We start from the raw sequence: 22097 nt of genomic DNA, 5'->3' as shown, positions 1-22097 counted from the left end.
TAGGGAGTTTGGGGGAAGTCCCTTATGGTGGTGCAGAGATTCTCTGTAAAGAAATTTACAGACCCAAAAACCTAGATTGAGGTTTTTTCTTTTGAGGTTTATTATGGAGATTGGGAAGTAAGGTTAGAAATCCAGACAGAGAGGTAGAAAGTCTCATTAGGGAAATAGGTGAGGGTAAAGAGAGGGTAGCACTGGAAAAGAATATTATCCAGGGGGCAGAGGCTCCTTGGCATGGCATGGCATAGCCTAGAATGGCATGCTTGGAACCTCTGCAAAGAGAGGATTTTAGATCGGCTCTTTTATAATAGGAGCTTTGGTTACAAGCTGAAGGGGGCTAGTAGGTGGAGTTCTACAAGCTGGGTTTCAGCTTGGGCTGGAATTTGAATAGAATTCAATGAGTTTCAGGACTGGGGAAGACCTCAGTACACAGCAAGCTGTAAATATATAATTTTTTTCTTTTTCTTCTTTTTTTTATAATAGTTTTTTTTTTAATTTTCAAAATACATGCAATGATGGTTTTCCATATTCACCCTTGAAATACCTATGCTCCAGATTTTTCTCTCTCCCTCTTCAACTCCCACTTCTTCTAGATAGCAAGCAATCCCATACAGGCTAAACAAGTGCAATTCTTTGTCATGACCATCTTGATTGAGAGCTCAAAGTCTAGGAGTCCTTTAATCTCAAAGGCAAGATGAGTGAGGCAGGAGACTCATAGGGAGTGAAAAGAGCTCCAGTTTATTATGCCATACATTTTTACATGATCAGTGCACGAACAGTAGGCAATCCCCAATCACCATTCAGAGGAGGAGCTCATGGATTTTGCATATGTAAGGTATCTGCCAATGGGAGGAGAGCCAATGCAGCCACATCAGCAACTCGCTCACAGGTGAGAGTCCATATCAAGGCACAGCAACTATGCTGTGATCCTCAGGCTGATCCCTTTCCCATGTCATGCATCACTGCTCCTTGCTCAACAAGGGCATTTCTGAAACATGGCAGAAAATTTATTGTGCACCAAAGGTCGAGGTGGCCTCTGTACTCCCTTCTGGCAGGATCCCCTACCCTAGCAATTCCCCCTTTTTACCTGTTAGATTAAAAAAATCCTTTCTTGAGCTGCTATCTCTGAAAGAATGGTGAAGAAAGATCTATAAAGACATCCTAATATTACAGGGCAACAACAAAGCCGTAACCCACATAACAACACACAGAGCAATCCACAACTCTTATTTTAATCACCATAAGAAGTATTATCAAGCCAACGTATGGTGTTTTCAGCAGTTTTATGTGGATTCAAATCTTTATGAGAAGCTTTCTCTATGCTAGTTTATATAAACTAGTTTCTCAAATGCTAGTTTATATAAACTTTCTACATCACCTTCAATTGTGTTGTTGAGAAATAAACCATTCAAATGCCTCTAGATATTGTCCCAATCATAATCTTGTCTTGTATGATTATATAACAAAGGGGTTACACAATCCTTTGTATATCTGTAGTCACATTGTCATTGATCCTGGAGTTTCAATAACTCTACTTCTGTTCCTATTTCCAATGATACTTCTCTTATGTCTTTTATCAACTGATACAATTGTTCATCTATCTTAGCTTATCGGGCAAAACCTGTTGAGCCATTCCTAGCTAGTTCCTCTATCTAGCTTGTAGTACACTGTTTTGTATATTAGATATGGACATTGCAAGAGAGACTGATGAAAGTATAAGAATATAACCAATATAGTAATACCTAATATGACCCAGCCGACACATCTCTTTTTTCTAATGGGACTGAGATGTTTCCTTCTTTTGTATTGTGGTATTGAACATATGATCAGTCTTAGTATGATAAATTTCTCGCTTTTGACAGGAAACATTGACACATGAGCTCTAGTGACCACAAACACAACCTGATTTTCAATTTCAGTATCCAAGCAATCACTGACTGTACAAGTCTAACAAGTAACATTGTAAAAACCTAATGTTTCCTTGGTAACAGTTACAAAGTCTCTCCACATGAGCACATATTTCCCTCCCACAGACTTTAGTGCAGAACTGGTATTCAATTCTCGTGCATTTGTCCAAGAACCCGGGACCAACTTGTTTTTCCATGTGCCAACTGCCGGCCCAGTTCTTGAGTGACCAGAATGAGTCCTATGGAGGCTTATGAGGGGCCAGCCTGATGATGTAGACACACTGCTGCAATGCTCCCGAGCATTTGAGGGTGTCGTTATGACAGGGCATCCCCTGTATGTCCAGCATGTGTCACATGATACCCCACCCCCCATGAGACAATCCTAGGCCATGGTGGGTCCAGCCCACCTTTTGACCTCTACTGTTTGTCCTGATTGTGTGTAACACAAACCCATATATATAGAAAGCATCTTGGTAGTGATCTTGAGGGCCCGTCTTCTCCTCCTGTTGGACAATTGCCTCTTTTTTTCTCTTCTGTTCTGCGGACAACTTTGAGATGTCTGGTGGGGATCCACTACTGAAGGTTTTGTCCTGTAAAGATACAAGCATATCCTGGTCTCCAAATTAGAACCCTATAGGGTCCCCCCATCCTTCAGGATTCTTTTAAATTACTATGGTCTCATTTTTAGGGGGCCTTGAGGAAGCAAAAGTATTATCTTTTATGGAATCTTTGTCCCTGTTTACCAGAGAGTATTTCATAATCATAAGAGAGTAAATCACTTGAACCAAATTTGTGTACACTGCTTTATCTTTCTGAGTGACCCTACTTCCATCTCCCTGTTTTTGTTTTCTGATAAATCTCTTGAGACTCTGATTAGTCTTTTCTACAATGGTGTGTCCTGTGGGGTTGTAAATCCCAAAAATATGATGTATAGAGAATTCCTGTAAAAACTGTTTTAATATGTTTGGGCTATATGAGGGTCCATTATCAGTCTTAATGGTGTGTGGGATGCCCATAGAGGCAAAACAGTAAAATAGGTGATTTATTACATATGAAGCAGCTTCCCCTCATTGAGAAGACGCAAATACAAAGCCTGAATAAGTGTCAATTGTAACATAGATATATGTTTTTCCCAAATGTGTAACATTCATTTGCCATGTATCTTTTGGCCTGTCACCTCTAGCATTAGTCCCCAGCCCTACAGGTCTTTGAGAATATGGTACACAAGCTGCACATCTTTTTACTATGCTTGCTGCTTCTTGCTGGGAAACCCCATACAATCTCTGGAGAGATCTGGCAGATAGATGTAGATGTTCATGAGGCTTTATTGCTTGTTCTAGAGAATGAAGGAGGATACCTTGTGTAAGCAGACCATGCACTATTTTGTTCCCTTCAAAAATAGGTCCCGTCCATTTGTATGAGAATGAATATGCAGAATATAAAAAGGATGGTGTTGGAATCCTTACAAACTGCTAACTAATTAGAGTTGATCTAATCTTACAAGAAGATTTTGGCCAGAACCTGAAACAAGGTACTAAGTAGAACTAATTAGTACAATGCTTGTGTTTACACCTTTGTGTTCACACCTCCCTTAAAGCTCTTTGGGCCAGAGAGCACTATGGGAGAAAACCCATAATCCCATTCTCTCAGAAGATTCACATATAAGGCCAATGAGGAGAGAGAGCTATTCCAGAATACATTTTCCACTTGGCTGGCTGGTCGCAGAGGAGAGTTCAGTTGGACTGGAGAGGAGCGACTCTGGCGCAGACAGAGAGCACTTTGACAGATTTCAGCGGAATTACGCCAGAAGCCCTCTCTCCGAGGCGAGGCAGAATATATTCCACTTGGCTGGCTGGTGGCAGACGAAGAGTTTTCAGAGGATAAAGCTACAAGTGGAGAGTTCAGTGGACAACCAGATTCATCTTCATCTCACACCACTGTAGTTGGTGGCTGGGCTCCTGCACTTCCCCCACTGAGACCAAGCTGGTCTTAAAGACTCACCAGAAAGCTAGCCGAGCCCCAAGTGAAGGAGACAAGAGATTCATTCCATCTCTGTGCTGGTTGGAGGCTAAAGGACAAAACCCTTGGATTTGGAGACATTCGGAGGGCTCTAAGCTAAACCTGCTGTGTATTGAGAAAAACAAGAACTCCAACATTTGAACTCCTAACAGGATGGACTCTCATTAAAATCACCTCTGTCCCTCCCGAAATAGCCTTTGTATATGCTGTCACTGTTCTCTGGACACCTCATCTGCATAGTGTCTGAAATAATATTGATGGATTTCTCTTTTTTTTGCATGAGAAATATCCATAGCCACTGTTCATAGAATGGCAACTGGGACAGGATTTTTCCTGCTTTTGCTTCTCCTACCCAAACAAAGTGGTACAGGTTTCTTGAGTAGCTATCAACCTAACTTATCCTTTTCTATGTTAATCCTGTTTCTCCTGTTAATTGGACAAGTCTGAGCAATGTTTTCCTTGCCATTTCAGCTGTCAAGTTTAAGCACAGTTCTAGTGACCTTTTTGACTTTGAAATATATAAGCATTCATAAATGTCATTGTTTTGATGTATAACTCTTAGAGGTTGTACAGGGGCTAAAATAACAGAGCCATGTAGCCTTTTTTTTGTGGAAGTACTAAGTGCTTGCTTTTGCTGTTATTTGTATTATCTACTTTATGCTGTCAAGGGCTTTAGGATTCCATGTCCTGCTAGAATCTAACCAAGGATCACCGTCTAACATTTTATACAGAGGAAACATCAGAGTGTTGGGTATATAAGCTCGGAAGTTAAGCCATTGAATATCCCCAATCAAGTTTTGGACCTGACTTAACCTGTGTACTTGGGATTAACTGTGATGGATGTGGCTCTTCTCAAAAATGTGGCAATTCAAGACAATTTCAAGAGACTTGGGATAGAAACTGCCAATTGCTTCTGATAAGGTTTGGTGCTGGCAGATTATTGTGGGAACCATTCTGTTCGGTGCTGGTTCAAAGTGAATGAATTCACTTCTCCTGAAATATTAATTGGCAAAAATGAACATTTATTGTTGAATAGGAGGCCTGGTTTGCTGAGACAGACTTTTTTAGTGGCAAAGTCCTATTAGGGAAATAGAAGCTGACACCAAGAAGAGACTGCCTTCTCAGCCAGCAAGATTGTAGAAAGCTGAGCAAGGTGCTTTAGACTATCTGCAAAGAATGAGTTCAGAAGCAGCCCTTTAAAGGGAGTCTTGAGACTTCAGATTTCAGAAATCTGAAGTCCCCAGACTTAGATGCTTATCGGTATCTGGCCAGATCTCCAAATGGAATTCAAGGGCCTGGAATCCCCAAAAGACCAAAACAGTGCTTTTTGACCAAAATTTCTATTCTAAACTTATCTGAGGACAGGGATGGGGGTGGATGGAGGAGAAGGAAGATATGCTTTCCAAGGAGAGCTGAAGACTCCCTTTTACAGATTAAAGGGAACAAATTTCACAGTGATAATTTTAAAGGGAATACAGTTTCACACACCTTTCACATCCAGAGAGAGAACTATGGAGACTGAATATGGATGAAGGATAGTTTTTTCACCTTTCTTGCTGTTTAGAGAAGGGGGAGGGGGAGTAAGGAAGGGAGAAAAATTCAGAGCATAAAATTTTTATAAAAATGAATGTTGAAATTTGTTTTTACAAGTATTTGGCAAAATAGAATATTATTGGAAAAAATTATCTTCAGATCCCTTTGTTCACTAAAATAAAGTTAAAATCATTCTAATAAACACAATTTAAAGAAAAGGCATGGCATTTCCCAGATCTGGAAATATGGGCTTCCAACAGGAATTCATCATCTTTTTATTTGGAAGTGGACAGTATGCTTCACTATTGGTTGTTTCCCCCATTAGAGTTTCACAAATCCCAAGAAGGATTGTGTTATGGGCCAGAACTTGAAACAAGGTGCAAAGTCAGTAGAATTGATAGAAACAATAGTCATTTAATTTAGCATGGTTCAGTATGATTGATTTAATCCTACAAGGAGATGTTATGGGTCAGACCTTGAAACAAGGTACTAAGTGGAATTGAGGAGACAGTAGTTAAATCTAGTTTACCACTGATTTAATTCTACAACAAATGATGGTTTCCTAGTGATATAATGATTGGTGTATACTCAGTGTGGAACATATAAGGAGGAGCTCTCAGGGCCAGAAAAGACAAGCGCACTAGAAGCTGTCAGAGCCTCAGTCAGGAGTCATTCAGGGAGATTCAGAAGCCAGAGAAGGCAGGAAGGAGAAGAAGCTCTTGGAACCAAGGAAAGAGATAAGCCTCCAGAAAAACTAGCCGAGCCCCAAGTGAAGGAAACAAGACTTTGAAGGAGACAATAAAGGATTTGGAATTCTCAGTGTAAATAAACCCATTCTTGCCAACAAATTCAAGCCTGTATTCATTGGGGTTTGCAAATTCTTTCCCAAAGCCTGCAGACTGGCCAAGGGACTCCATTGCTATCAGGGGATCTCTCAACCCTCATTTCTCATTTAAGATGGTATTATTCCTTACCCTCCCCACATTTATCTATTTTTGCAATCACATGTACAGATAATATTCAACACTCATTTTTGTAAGATTTATGTTCCAAATTTCTCACCCTCTTCCTATTCCCTGTCCTTGCCCAAGAAAACAAGCAATCTAATATAGGTTAACAACCATGTTAAGCATATTTTCACATTAATCATAGTGTGAAAGAGGAATCATAACAAAAAAAAGTTAAAGGGAAAATGGGGGGGGAATCAAAGGGAAAATATGTTTTTGCTACATTCAGACTCTATAGTTCTTCCTCTGGACAGCGTTTTGTAACATGGATCTTTTGGAATTGTCTCAGATCACTGTTTTGCTTAGAATAACAAAGTCTATCAAGGCTGATCATCTCCACAACAGTGCTGTTACTGTGCACAATGTTCTTGTGGTTTCAACATCAGTTCTTGTAAGCCTTACCAGGTTTTTCTGAAATCTTTGTTCTCAAAGAGCCCTGATGCCATCAGAGGCTCATGTCTTCCTTTACAAGTGAGTTGGATTTATGTGAGGCAGAACTCTGCAAAGCCACCAGCCTCACTCAGTCCATCAGTCAGCCCAGGTGCAAAAGATAGATCCAGACAACTGTGAGGGGCCCCATTTCTGCCTAATGTATAAACCTATTGAGAATGACAGATTCCAGGATCTCAGAGTTGTGTTTGTCCATTGATAGCACAAAGAGATTGGTATCATCTTTGACAGTTGCCACTCCAATTGTCAAGGGAGTCATATGCTGATCAAAGCATTTTGTGAAATTTCTTGGTGTCCTCTGTTGGGATAATTGACATTGTTCATACTTTATATGAAAGAATTGTACAACAAGGGAAGATGAGGTGGACACACGGGAAGGAAGAGCACTGATAGGTGAATAAGCCAGAACAAGCGCCCTTCAGATGGTAGGAGAAAGGAAGGACTCTGTCGTACTGGATCCTCTGTGAATTTATGCAAAGCATAGGCAAGAAATACATAGGATAGACACAGACATTCATCTCCATGGTTGCATGGTTCAAATTGAAGAGATCACTGGTATTTGAGAGAGTCACTGATGTTGGGTTTTGCTCCCTTCAATCCATCTCCATTAATTTCCATATTCCCAGGTTTCTCTGAATTCTTCCTATCCAGTTATTTATGTCACATCATTCAAATATGTTCACCACCACAATTTGTTTAGACATTCTCCAATCAAACAACACCTACATTTCATTTTGCTACCAAAAAAAAAAAAGCATAACAAAAAAGCCATTGCAATGATTATTTTAGTATAGCTAGAACCTTTGCTTCCCTCATTCCTTAGAGTTCAAGCCTTGCAGTCAAGTCTCTATGTCATAAAGTCTGAACATTTCATCAAATTTCAATAAATCCTAATAGAAAACAGCTTTTCACAACAGTTGGACCAATTCATAGCTACATTAATTATATTATTGTGCCTCTAATTCTATAGCTCACACATACACTATTTTCAGCTTTTGGGGTCATCTCTATCAATTTTATGGATATAAGCTAAAACTTCAGAGTGGAAACCTTTCATTCTTAAAGCATCTTAATAAAACATATTTTTGCCTGAATGTGGCAAGAAATCTATTTCACAAGTTACAGTTATTTATTTAGAAATGGTGCACAAGTTTCCTCCTTCAACAAAGCTCTAGCTTGAGAATTTCCCATATCTTCCTGATTCTTCAGCCAATCATACCCAGAAAGCTTAGTGATGTCACCTGAATTATTATCTCTAATCTGAACCTGAGGACACAAGAATATGTGGCATTAAGTGATAAGGTTCATCTTCAAGCTCCTCTTGATCTTCTCAAGAGATTTAGAGCTGAAGAAACCCAACCCTAACCTGAATGGACATAGTGAAGGTTAAATTACTTTCCCAAGGCCTTAGAGGTACAAAACATAAATTCAACCCATTTCCTCTGACTCCCAAAGTAGGGAAATTCCCATTCCATGGGGATGCCTTTCAAGCAAATGACCAGAAGGAAGGCTCCAATATCCCCAAGAAGCTGTCTGCTATCCCAAGGCAACTTTTACTTGCCTTTCCTCAACCTCCCTACAGTGTTATAGCAAGACAAAGCTAAATAAGAAAAGTATCAGCACCACATAACCTGCTCCCAGTATTTTATCCCTAACTCATTTTCTTCCTTATTTTAATGCCTTTACATTTCATCACAGAACTAGCAAAAAACAATCAGATTTTTAAATAAAACCCTTTCCACACTAGTTATATTCATAATGTTTCTCTCCAGTGTGGATTCTCTGATGTCCAGTAAGAGATGCCCTTTTTCTAAAGGCCTGTCCACACTGGTTACATTTATGAGGTTTCTCTCCGGTGTGAGTCTTTTGGTGTACAGTAAGAGCTCCCCGTTTTCTAAAAGCCTTTCCACACTGGTTACATTCATAAGGTTTCTCTTCAGTATGAATTCTCTGATGGTCAGTAAGAGGTTGCCTTCTTGTAAAAGTCTTTCCACACTGGTTACATTTATAAGGTTTCTCCCCAGTATGGATCCTCTGATGGATAGTAAGAGTTCCCCTTTGTCTAAAAGTCTTTCCACACTGGTTACATTCATAAGGTTTCTCTTCAGTGTGGATTCGCTGATGTACACTAAGAGTTTCCTTTCTCCTAAAAGTCTTTCCACACTGATTACATTTATAAGGTTTCTCCCCAGTGTGGATCCTCTGATGTGCAGTAAGAGCTCTCTGATTTGTAAAAGCCTTTACACATTGATTACATTCATAAGGGTTGTCTCCAGTGTGGATTCTCTGATGTGCAATAAGAGTTACCTTTTGTGTGAAACTGTTTCCACACTGATTACATTCATAAGGTTTCCCTTCAGTGTGGATTCTCTGATGTACAGAAACACTATGCTTATATTTGAAAGTCTTTCCACATTGATTACATTCATAAGGTTTCTCTCCAGTGTGGATTCTCTGATGTCCAATAAGAGCTCCCATTTTTGGAAAAGCCTTTCCACACTGGTTACATTTATAAGGTTTCTCTCCAGTATGGATTCTCTGATGTGCAGTAAGAGTTCCCTTTTGTGTAAAAGCCTTTCCACACTGGTTACATTCATAAGGGTTCTCTCCAGTGTGGATTCTCTGATGTGCTGTAAGAGGTCCCATTTGTGTAAAAGCCTTCCCACACTGATTACATTTATAAGGTTTCTCTCCAGTATGAATTCTGTGATGTACTGTGAGAGCTCCATTTTGTCTAAAAGTTTTTCCACATTGATTACATTTATAAGGTTTCTCCCCAGTGTGGGTCCTTTGATGTACCGTAAAAGCTCCCTGATTTGCAAAAGCCTTTCCACACAGGTTACATTCATAAGGTTTCTCTCCAGGGTAAATTCTCTGTAAATGTCTAGTAAGAGTTCCACTTTCTGTGAAAGCCTTTCTACTTCGATTATATTTATAAGATTTCTCTCCAATGTGTATTTTCTTAAGTGTATCAAGAATATCTTTCCAAGTGAAGTTAGCAGGACTGTTACTAATGAATCTTGGTTTGAGAGATTCTACCACTGAAAGGCTTTGCTCTGTAGTACGTTCCTTCATTTCAAGTCTGATCTCTTTTTCTGGGGGAAAAAACATAACAAAGAATAAAACAAAGACAGACAAAACACAAGCACACATGCATGCATGCAGGCATGCACTCACAGAGACACATTCTTTTTAAATAATTAGCAAAAATTTAATTGATTAGAGTTTTAAAAAGTGAAACTCCATCTCTCCATGATACCTTGTCTGATTCTTCTATTTTCCACTGGGGACAGTGGAAAAACTGTACATAGGGCCTGGAATCAATAAGAACCCAGCTTTATTCACATCTCAGAAGCTTGCTAGTCCAGTTACAGGACCTCTCTTTTCCTCAGTTTATGTCTAAAATGAGGCTAATACTAGCACCTAAGACCTAGGGTTCTCATGAGGATAAAATGAGACCATATTTATCTAGTGCATGGCACACAGAAGGTGTCTTACAAATGCTCACTGTTTTATTTCATGTTGACTATTTTCTTCTCAATGATACTCTCCTTAAACCATTATTATCCTCACTAATTAGTGCCCTCCTAAGGCCCTAAATTTAAACAATTTTCCTGGTCCACAGTGAGTTTCTACAGAGTTGCTAGTAGATTGTCTCCCCCACAGTCTGTGACTTCCATGAGAACAGATGTCCCTTGCATCTCTTTCTGTTCCTGGTGCTTAGCCCAGGGCCCGGCATGGAGCAGGCACATAATTTTTTTTACTCCAAGTCCTAAGAAATGGCTCACTCGGACAGCCTGAGCCCTTTTGGCTCCTTCAGGAGAATTCCACTGCCCCAGATTCCAAGCAATGATGCTTATAGGACCACAGATGATCACTGGGAGTTGGCACCCACAAGGCCATGGAGTGCAAGCCTCTCATTTTATAGATGGGAAACTGAGATTCAATGACTAGTCCAGGAAGCCAATGACAAAACATATCTGAAAATATTCCAAGGCTGCTCTTCCTCCCCCAAACCAAGCTTTCACTTCATGATGGCTCCTAGAAGTCTCTTGTAAGCACAACTCTCATGTCCCTGCTTTCTCCTCACTCACCTGGAGGGCAGCTCCTCAGGCCTTCTGGGTGCAGCATCCAGGGTACTTCCCTTTGCTCAAAATAAGAGATCACATCTTCTCTAGGAACTGGAAGCCCTGGGCATGGAAAGCAGTTAGGGATGAAGGAAAGAAGCTTGAAATTTAGGGAATGGGGTGAGGATCCAGAGATGCTCCATTAAGAGATTGACCCCCTTCTTTTCAAACATGTGAGTCTATGGTCACCCACTAGTGCCTGTAATGCTAGTAACCCATGATAGGGTTTGCCCCATCAGGCTGTTGTACAAGGTGTTCTCAGAAAGAGGCAAATGTTCTTCCCCCACCTCCTATCCTCTTAGGTTCCATTGTGGCAGAAATTTCTAACCCCAGACCTGGGTAAATAGGGTTCTTGAGCCTGAGCAGCCTTGAGCCAGACCTTAACCTGGAACCCCTTCTTCAGAGAAGGACTGACTCGTTCCTGAGTTTCCATTATCTAGACATTAGGTGGAGCTGATAGGGGAGTGGAGAGAGACATGGGCATAGAGGCAGGAGTACCTGAGCTTAAATTAGGCCTTGGATATTTAGTAGCTTAACTCCCTGGTAAGTTTATTATAACGTGTTTGCCTCAGTTTACTCTCAAAAGAAAGTAACAATGTCACCTAAATTATAAGGGCAATATGTTGACTAGACATAATATTTTATCTTTAATTTAGAAACAAGCATTTCCATAATATAGTAAAAATAAAAGATAATGGACCATGAAATGATAAATCTACATATACAAATTGCTGTTACTTTCAAATAGATAACAAAATTATAAATGTTTTTCCTTCAGTTTCCTGCCCTCACCCGAGAGGTGTCTGCCATTACAGAGAAATATATATGGTATACCTATGCAACCATGCAGATACACATATATGTCAAATTATGTTCTGCATATCATCAGTCATCAGTTTTTCCTCTTTGCTCATTTATTTTTTTTCACTAATTTTAAAATTTCTGTTTTAAAGAAAGGATATGGCACAGCACCTGGCAAAGGAAATGCTGCTTTCCTCCCATTTCTTTCCCACCACTTGTACTAGAATTTGAGGGCAAGAAGGAAGATCATGGACAAATTTTCTGTACTGGGGACAACTAGGTACTAGGGGCTAAAACTTGATGGCCATTAAAAAGAAGAATATTCCAAATCCTAGAGCCATCCCAAAGAGCAAGGGGTTGTAAGGCAAAGCTGCCCGAGATATTTCCACAGCTTTGGCAGACAAATTCATGTCCACTTAGTCAAAATAATCTCTGAGATGTGTTCCTATCAACCAAAGTAAAGACATACAGGAGGACCCTCTTGCTTGGACACAGCCAACCAGCACTTTCTCCTTTCTAACTGGTACTGCCCCAAAAAAAACTGTACCCTAGGGCATAATGATAGGCTATTTGATTGCAGATTCATAGTTAGCAGGGGAAATGTCCTTACCCAGGGACAGCAGGTGCCAAGCATTCTCCACCATGACCTCCCTGTACATCTCCTTCTGGGGAGGGTCCAAGAGGCCCCACTCCTCCTGGGTAAAGTCCACAGCCACATCCCTGAACGTCACCCACTCCTAAAGCACCAAAAGTCATGAGATGTAGAGCTGGAAGACACTTCAGAATTAGGTTTAGGTGAACCTTAACTCTTAATTTACATCAGGAAACAAAGCAGAGAAAGGATCTGCTCAAAGATCACACCATTTCAGAGTGTTAGAGTCAGCTCCTGAAATGAGAGTGTTAAAAGTCTGACTGAATTTTGCCAAAAGCACTTTATAGTGTTGTGATTGATGGTGTGGGGTATACACATAAGGGATACAATAATGTTAAATGTGAAATAGAGTGGGAGAGCCTATGAAAGACAAGGTCCTCAGTGGAACTCACATTTACCCATGAGGTTGGGGCCTGTCCTCAGCTGGCAGGCTAATCCTGAAAGGGTGTATTATCTGTAGGGAGAAGTGGGGTTGGGAAGCAGTGAAAGTTAGAGGAGATAATGCATAGCATTATGGGTAAGGAATAAGTCACCAAGAGGCAGAGTGCCCCTGCTGACTGAACTATGGGCAGCCATAGGATATCCCAGAGGAGGTTTTGTCTGGTATGAGACAGAGATGACTCTAACCTAATGTGGAGCCATCTCTAGGAGCAAATAAAAAGTTTCTTATATGTTCTCCAGAAGAGTGTTTCCCCATTTGGGCAATCCACGTGAGGAGACAAAAATGGATACAAAGGCCGAGAGTAGGGCTTATAGAGCCCAGCACAGAAATCCCCCACCTACCCTGCTGATCTTCAAGCCCATTGGCTGGGCTTCAGAACATACAGTCTAAGTGAGATAATCTGCCTTGGAAACCAAAAGGCAGCCAATTAATTCAAACCTCCCCTTACTAGATAATACCTGATTTGGCAATGAAGAGTGGATGGGTTTTCCATTAACTCACTTGATTCTGCAGGAGGTGAAACTTGGGCCTGTGTTAGCTTTAAGGTGGGAGCAGCTTTGCTCAATTTTCTGAGAGATCTCACACCATCCCATTCAGATGGATAACTGATCTCTGATTCCTTACCTCCCCGTTCCAAGAGAAGCTACTACAAACTTCAAGCATCCCACAGCCACCCTTTAGCAAGATGAGGTGGGGCTAATGCACTCCCTACCTGTAAATATTCCACAATAAAGATGGGAATCTAATATCAAGTAAAGAAGACAGAGAAGAAGGGGTCAGATAGTAAGAGAGAGTTGTGGCCTAAAAACAGAGAACAGAAAATCGTAGAGGAGAGACTGAAAGGATGGAAAATAAAAGAGAAAAATGGGAATTGAGTACATGAACCTCATAGATTTGGAAAGAGAAGAGCACCTAGGGAATGGGGGAGGAATGCGGAAAGATTGAAAAGGTGCAAAAGAGAAGAGGCTTGACTGTGGAGATGGGAGGGGGTTCCACTAAAAATATTCTTAGAGGACAAAAGGGACTTCTCCCTGAGGCTTAGAGGTTTGGTGCCTGAAAAGCCAGGACTGAGATTTCTAAGAGAATGTGGAAGAAAGGTAAAGGAAGAAGAGAGGGCAAATATCAGGAGGCAATGTTCCCAGCTATGGAGCCATGTTCTCCCTGACAGCTCCTGTGATACACAATATTCTGAAAGGAAGGCACCATGGGAAAGAGGAATCTGGGGAGGTTGTCCTAGATCCAGTAGCAGAAAGCATCTAAAGGTCAGAGCTCAGAGTGGATACTTTGGAGGCTTTGGATTGTATGAAATATGCAGGGAGAAGAGAAAGACCAGAGAAGTAGGGGGACTATGAGCCAGAGAATGAGAAATTAGGCAAAACAGAAAGGGAAGATGGACAATGACAAGAAGGAGCAATCCATCTTGGAAAGGAAAAGAAAAATGGATGAAATTTAAAAATTTAACAAACAGGATTAGTTGAAGGGCAAAAGAGGAAAGGAAACTACAAGAGAACTAAAAGGAAAGAGCTACCTCTTCTACATAAGAAATGTAGAATGAAATGTAAGCAGAAGAAATGAACAAATGTCTAAAGCAACTGGAGGTAAAAGCCTTATGGCATCTTCGAAATGGAGCAACAGAGGAATATACAATTTTCTTGTCACACAAGGAACTTCCATAAAAATTAACCATTGGGATAAAGACATCTTGCAATCAAAGGTAAATAGGAAGAAATAATTCATACATCTTTTCATTCCCTAAAGAAATAAGAATGCAAATTGATTCAGGGATCACTGAGTAAAGATATAAACCTAAAGGGAGAACTTCCATTGACATATTAAATAATGACTAGGTCACAGAATAGATTTCTGAAATGATAATATTGAAAAAAATAAAAAGGACAATGATTAAATAATATTCCTAAATTTCTAAGAATCTGCTAAAGTAGTCCTCAGAAAAATGAGTTAATAAACCTAAAATAAGTATAACTGTAACGATATTAAAATTAAAATCTCAATCAGTCAAAAACACAGAAGAGCAGAACAGTGTTTTTCCTACTGTGTTAACATAATAACCACTTTTATAAAGAGACAATCCATAAGTAAGTTATTCCCAGCTTAACACACTATCCCCCATGTCAAGGGAAATGATTGATAGTTGATGTTGGTCAGCTCTCAATGGACTGCACTCACCTGAGGAGGTCTGAGGCTCCCAGGGCCCATTCCCTCTGGCTCCAGGCTCCCTCTGTACAAAGAAAAGTAAACAAGTTGACTCCATTTTGTAAAGTTCCTCTAACTGGTCCCTAGTCTTTCTGTACCTCAGAGTCCTGCTGCTCCCACCCTTAATTGCCTCACAAATGTAGCAACCACCAAAGGCCAGAATAACATTAGTTACACCTAAGGTTTTCAATTCTGTACTTTTCTGAGCACAGCTGGAGTCACCTGGAAAGTCCAGACCCAGTCTAGGACAGAGATCTGAGGGTTCAGAGAGAAAAGGGTCCAAGGACGGAAGGGGAGGGTCTGGGAGGCAAGACAGACGGTCCTGGCATGGAGGTCAAGGCCATTAGAGAGACAGAAGTGCTCCAGAGAGAGCTGAGGCTGGGAAAGAGCTGGGAAGGACTACTGGGACGCTCTGGTGGAGCCTGGGCTTGGAGTCTCTAAAGGAAAAGTGCAGACAGAGCCACAAGCTGGAGGACGGGAAGCAGCCCAAGAGCCCGGCTTCAGTTAAGGGGGAGCAGGAAAGAGCTGTGATCATTGGGTCCAAAGTGGGTTCCTGGGGGTAGGAAGGCGGGACTCGAGGATCCTTAAAGGCACTGAGTCTGAAGGAGAATCTGGATCTCTAAGCAATCTCCCCGGGCACAGGGAGACGGGACCCCTGGATCCTGATCAGAAGGCTGAAATCATGACTCCCGGATCCTTAGGGGCAAAGTCTGAAATCCGGGAGGTAAATCTGGGTAGCGGGAGCCAGCAAGCTGGGGTAGTGGGGAGCTCATCCAGCAGCAAGACTTAAGGTTAGAGGAGGAGGAGACCCAGAGGGCGGGACACCCCGCGGAAGCCCACAAGGGTGGGGAAAGCCGGCCCCGACCTACCTGCGAGATGCAAGCACGGTTCTGGCTTCCAGAAGACAAAGCGATCGGGGCTGCCGGGAAGGGAGAACGACTAACGGGCAGGCAGAGAGACAGCAGGTCCAAGACTTCCAGCTTTCCCCAAACCACTCTGGAGGGTCTTCCTTGTCCTCAGAGTCCCGTTCTATCCATCTCAAAAGGGTGGAGCCTTCTTCTCCGCACCCCCAAGGGCCAAGATTGCAGGCTATGACCCCGGCACAATGGTCTCTTCCTCCCCAACTCCTCCCAGGCCCGCCACTTCCGTTACCCCCTTTTTTTTCCGATCTTCCCTCCGCTCTCTGGAGCTTCCTCCAGTAACTCCTGAGCACAGATTCATCCACGTGTAATTTTTGTTTTTACACGTAGCCAACTCTGACTTCATGTTGTCATGCCAGAGGAACTGAGGCAAGAAGAGACTGCTTTTTAATCTTTCATTTTTGGTGCGTTTAGGCTAGCCGACCGAGTCATTCATGTTCAAAATCCGAAATCGTGTTCAAAAATCATTCGGTCCCTAGTGACTGAAAGACAGCGTTTACATAGGATTCAGAGGCAAAAAGAAAGCGGTGACGTCCTCGGGCAGCTGTTGTAGCAAAAAAAAAAATTCTATTTTCATAGCCTCATAACCGGATGGCTATGATGGGGAAGGGCTTGGGATGTATAAGTAGTGGGAATAACAGGAATATACAGAATGGTGGGAAAGGGTTTACAGGGACCTTCCAGGATCAGTATTTCGGGGAACATTAACTGATCTTTTCTGTAGAAGCACCTCCCATGTGCGCTGCCCAGCTAAGCAGAACAGAAATAGGCAAGGTCACTACGGTCACTTCCATCTAGTGTGTGAGGCTCATGAGAAACTTACAAGGTCCTTTTTAATTCAGCAATCTTTTCCCACTTTTCCTTTTCCTTGTCACCTATCTTTCTATGGTCTGCTCCTTTTTGGGGGGGTGTGTGTGTGTGCGTGTGTGTGTGTGCGCCCGCGCGCATTTTTCCAGTCTACTTCATGACTTCTAAAATTCCTGTTAAAGTTGGGCTGTGATCCGGGGCTAAGGGGACACTTTCCCAAGCTTCTTGCCTTGGGGCTTGGGGTCTGGTTGGTGGCCTGTCTGGGGCTGGACTCAAAGTCCTGCTTTGCTGGGGGGCAGTCTGACTGCTCCTTCCTAACCCCGGAGCCACCTATGCTGAACAGAACCTTCCCTTGATCTCAGTGAGACAGAGCTTTCCTGCTGAACTTCTGGGCTGGAAACATGTTTCACCTTGTCCTTATGTTGATTCTCCCTCCCCAGAATTCATTCTGAGGCATTATTTCATAATCTGAGGGGAATCTGGTAGAGTTCCCGCGATGCTAGACCATGTTGGCTCCACCATGTTGATTATTCTTTGGACTGGGAAGCAGGCCTTCTGGAGCATGCATTGGGAGGGGAGACTGAGTAAGAACAGGGCATTGGAGAGGTTTGGTCCTGGTAAAGGAGGAAAGGAGCCAGTAGAAAAGGAGGGCATGAATTCATCATTAGGGATCAGCGTTTCAGAAAAACTGGTGAGAATAAAGTATAGGAGATGGAATCAGGCTCCAAGAAGGAGCACTGGTGAGAGACAGATCATTACTGCTCAATGCTCTCCATCCAAGTTATCCTTGTAGTAATGAGGTGCAAATCTGAGCTTGAGGAGGAAAAGGAAGAGAGACAGAGAAACAGAGAGCCAGAGAAGTCCCCACCACAAGAATTCACAATCCCCAGTTTTCTGTGGCAAAGAATAGGAAAATTTATTTCTGAATATCACTAAGAAAGAGACTCTCTTCATGGACAAAAGCCCCTAGTACAATCAGGAGATTCTGTAAAAAGGTTTGTTGGTGGGACTTAGTTTTATGGGCAGAGCTTGGGACAATTGAAATTGGGCCAATTTGAATACAGAATTTTAGAAATGAATAGGTGTCTGTGGACTACTCTTTAGCTCTATAGAGAATTTAATCAGTAGTGAGTGTTATCAATGGGGTGGTACTTCACTGGTGGCAACAGTTTTGTAAATTTCACTACATCTAATGCCAAGGGGGAAACTGAGTCCATGTTCTTATTGCAGACGGAATGTTGGTGGTGTTTTTTGTTTTTTTTAACCACAGAAGGGTGACACTACTAGGACCCCAGCATCTCCTTTTTAAATTCTAATTCAATTAATTTGATTTAATTAATTATAACCCATACTGGATGTATTTCTTGTACTGATCTCAAGAGTACTTAATCTTTATATAATCTATATATTATACACACACACACATATGTATATGTGTGTATATGTATATATGTATATGTGTGTATATGTTATGTATATATATATATATAGTTGTCTATTTAACCCATTCCTGATATGAACAAGTTTTCAGAACTACGAGTCTTCTTCCTACCTCTAATGCCTCTGTGTCTATTCTATCTCTGCACTTTAATTGTATAAATCTTTCTTTTGAGCTACCCAATTCTTGATGTCAGTTGTAAATATATAGTATCCATTTCCATGTAGTAAACATAATTTGTCCATGTCAAATTCCTTTAAGTTAATCTTGGATATTGGCTTTATATGTAAATTTTTCTACTAAGAAAGTCCTAAAAATCTGCAAGTTGGTGGAACGTTTATTTTTATTCGTTGAATATTATAGATAATTTTGCTGGATGTAATATTTTTGGCCACAGGCCTAGTTTTTTAGATTGCCAGTAAATCCCCTTGAATTGATGAATATTCTAAAAGGTGATAAGAGACCTCATCTAGAGACTTGGAGATTTAGCACCTGAAAAGATTACTTGTTTTGGGATTGGGTGAGTTGACACCCTGGGGAGGGGAACTAGCACCTAGAGGATTAGGAGAGCATGGACATAAGGTTGAGAATATGGAAGAAAAATAAAAGGACAAGAGATGGCAAATATGAGGAGGCAATGTTCCCTTCAAGCATCTCTATCACCTGCAGTAATACACAATATTTTGAAAGGAAGGCACCATGGGAAAGAGGAATCTCTGGGATTAGGTTAGTAGTAATGGCACAAAGCACCTACAAGGCAGAGCTCAGAGTGGCTACCTTGGAGGCTTTTGATTATATGAAGTGTACAGGGAAAAGAGAAAGATTAGAGGAGTAGAAGAGCTATGAATCAGAGAATGAGAAACTAGGTAAAACAAGAAGGGAACATGGACAATTAGGGAAATTCTCATTAGAAAGGGGGGGAAATGGATGGAATTAAAAGTGAATTAACAGGACCAGTTGAAGGCCAAGAGAGGAAGGAAAACTACAAAAGAACTAAAAAAGGGATGAAGAAATGTAGAATGAGATAGAAGCAGAGGGGCCATGTAGCATCAAGAAATATATTTGTTTCTATTCCCACTCATTTTCTCCAGAGGTTTATCATAACTTTTCTAATATGTTATTAATCTCCATTTCTTTCTTGTATGTTTTATGTTAGGTTTATCTAGTTCTGAAAATAAAAATTTGAGACCCCTTACTAATATGGTTTTCTTATTTCCTCCCTCAACTCATTTGACTTTTAAAATATGGATGGCATTATTGGGTACCTATATGCTTATACATATGCTTTATTGTCTGTGGTACCTTTTAGCAAAATGTAGTTTCCTTTCTTTTCTGTTTTAATTAGTACTACTTTTGCTTTGCTGAGATTCTGATTGCTACCCCTGCTTTGTTTTGTGATATACATCTAACAACATTATACAAACAAAAACATTTGAAAGAACAAGAACTTTGAAAATTGCAAGGGCTCTGTTCAATGCAATGACCAACCAGGATTCTAGGGGAGTAATATGAATGAATGAATGAATGCGTATCTATTTTTCAATATGACTGATGTGAGCATTTCTTTTGCTTGACTTTGCATATTTTCTATCAAGAGTTTGATTTGTCCTTTCCTTTTTCCAATGAGTGAGAAGTGTAAGGGACAGAATACAAATTCTTGTCAATTGAAAAAAAATGATAAAATTAAAATATAGGGGAAAAAAAGGATAACTCACATTTGTAAAGTCTCACACCAGTTACCAAGAAGCAATTCCACAAAGGTATTCCTAGGATGGAAGTTTCAATGGATTGACCACAAGCTTAGCATGGATAATCACTAGGATGCAGTAATCACTTCATTGCCATCTTGGGCTGCATGAAGAGAGGCAAGGACAGGTATGGCATGATCCCCCTGTCCTCTTGTCAGACATCATCTGGATTGCTGAATTCAGTTCTGAGTACCAGGGTTTAAGAAGATCTCCATAAGTTTTAAGGTATACAGAAATGCACTTCCAGAAGTGTGAAGAACCTTGAGCTCAAGGTACAGGAGGACTTTTCTCCTGTTCAGCCTCAGAGAGCAGAGCTGGCAGCCACGAGTAGAAGGTACAAAGAGGGTAATGTAGGCCTGATGTCAGGAAGGTTTGTAACAATTAAAGTGGGCCCAGAGAGGAATGGGCTATCCTGAGACATAGTGGGTCCCCCTGTGTGAAGCCTCCAAATATTGTCAATGAAAATCAAAGAAAAGAGAGCTGAAGCTCATGGATCATCAGAATGGCAGGACCATTTATAACATTTGTGATGGCAAAATGGGGAATAAACTGGATAATAACAGTATTTGCTACTTTACTAATGAGAAAGAGTTAGTGAACTACCTGGTATATTTCTGAAATTGACTTTGAATCCAGTCCTTTGTGACTCCAACCTCAGGACTGTATCTCCTGTGCCTCCTAGATGAACTTCAATAGGTCATTTTCTAATTGTTGACTTCATGTTCCTGGCAGAAAACTGAAGTAGGAATGTCTAAGAGATAGCTGGATTGAGGAAACGGAGCTCAGGCAAAGGGATATTATAAGATTTATCTGCAGTGTGGACTATCTGATATTGAGAAACATAACTCTTATATGTGAAAGCCTTTCCCTACTGGTTATATTTATAATGTTTCTCTTTGGTGTGGATTATCTGATGTAAAATAAAAGCTCTTTTTTGTCTAAAAGCCTTTCCACACTAGTTACATCCATAAAGTTTGTCTCCAGTGTGAATTCTCCATATGCAACAAGAGCACCTTTTTCTCAATAATCCTTTACACATTAGTCATATTTACAAGGTTTCTGTCCAGTATGAATTCTCTGATGACTAGTAAGACTTCCCCTTCTCCGTATTACATACAAAAGCTTTTACATATCGAATTGCCTTTATAAGATTGCTCCCTAGTGTGTGAGTGCTCCGTTCTGGATAACCATTTTGGAAATAGTTACATATATAAAGTTTCTCGCCCGGTGCATTCTCTGATGTCTAGTAAAAGATTCTTTTTAAAAAAGCCGGTCTCCATTAGTGACATTTATAAAGTTTCTCTTCAATGTGGGTTCTCTGATGTACAATAAGAGCTCCCTTTTTGTGAGTCTTTCCACACTGGTTACACTAATAAGGTTTCTCTCTGGTGTAGATTCTATGATGATCAGTAAGAGTTTTCCTTTCTGTAAAAGGTTCTCCACATTCATTACATTCATCAAATTTCTTTCCAGTGTGGATTCTCTGAGGAAGTGTGACTCTGGCTCGTCATACTCCACCCCCTAGTCCCTCCTACAATCCTCTGTATACACCAATCATTGAGCCAGCACAGGATAGTGGGAAGGACCATTTCCCAAGCATATGCCCAGATAGCATTGTCCAATCAGTAATTAGCCCTAAGTGCTTGAACCGACCTCAGTGCAATGACTCAAGAGTTTCAGCCCTCTACAATTACATTTATAAGGTTTCTTTCTACTGTGGATTCTTTGATGTAGAGGAGAATCTGTTTTTATAAAAGTCTTTCCACAGTCATTAAATATATAAGGATTCTCTCCAGTGTGGATAGTCTGATGTACAATAAGAGCTCCTTTTGGTCTAAAAGTCAACATAGGCTTCATAAGATGTCTCTCCAGGGTTAATCCTCTGATATCCAGTAAGAGATTCCCTTCTTGTAAAAGCCAATCCAAATTGGTTACATTTAAAACATTTTTCCCCAGGTTGAATTTTCACATGCACTAAAGAGATTCTCTTTCTTTAAAAGCCTTTCCACACTGGTTACATTCATAGTTTCTCTCC

The 22097-nt window shown here is 40.8% G+C and overlaps 1 protein-coding gene across 1 annotated transcript in view; it reads right to left on the bottom strand.

The window, feature by feature from the left end:
* Positions 1–714: 714 nt before the first annotated feature.
* LOC127545924 (zinc finger protein OZF-like) overlaps positions 715–22097 on the bottom strand; it is a 115761-nt gene continuing 94378 nt past the window's right edge. Inside the window, exons 2-5 of the mRNA XM_051973438.1 lie at positions 15123–15174; positions 12452–12578; positions 11008–11103; positions 715–10008 (exon numbers count right to left, since the gene is read on the bottom strand). Coding sequence (XP_051829398.1) covers positions 8657–10008; positions 11008–11103; positions 12452–12578; positions 15123–15152 — 1605 coding nt within the window. The 5' untranslated portion in view covers positions 15153–15174 and the 3' untranslated portion in view covers positions 715–8656. The remainder of the gene's footprint in view (positions 10009–11007; positions 11104–12451; positions 12579–15122; positions 15175–22097) is intronic.

Source organism: Antechinus flavipes, chromosome 1 (assembly GCF_016432865.1).
Source record: "Antechinus flavipes isolate AdamAnt ecotype Samford, QLD, Australia chromosome 1, AdamAnt_v2, whole genome shotgun sequence".
Classification (NCBI taxonomy): Eukaryota; Metazoa; Chordata; class Mammalia; order Dasyuromorphia; family Dasyuridae; genus Antechinus; species Antechinus flavipes.
The sequence above is the reverse complement of the archived record's forward strand: the minus strand, read 5'-3'. Positions and strand labels throughout refer to the sequence as shown.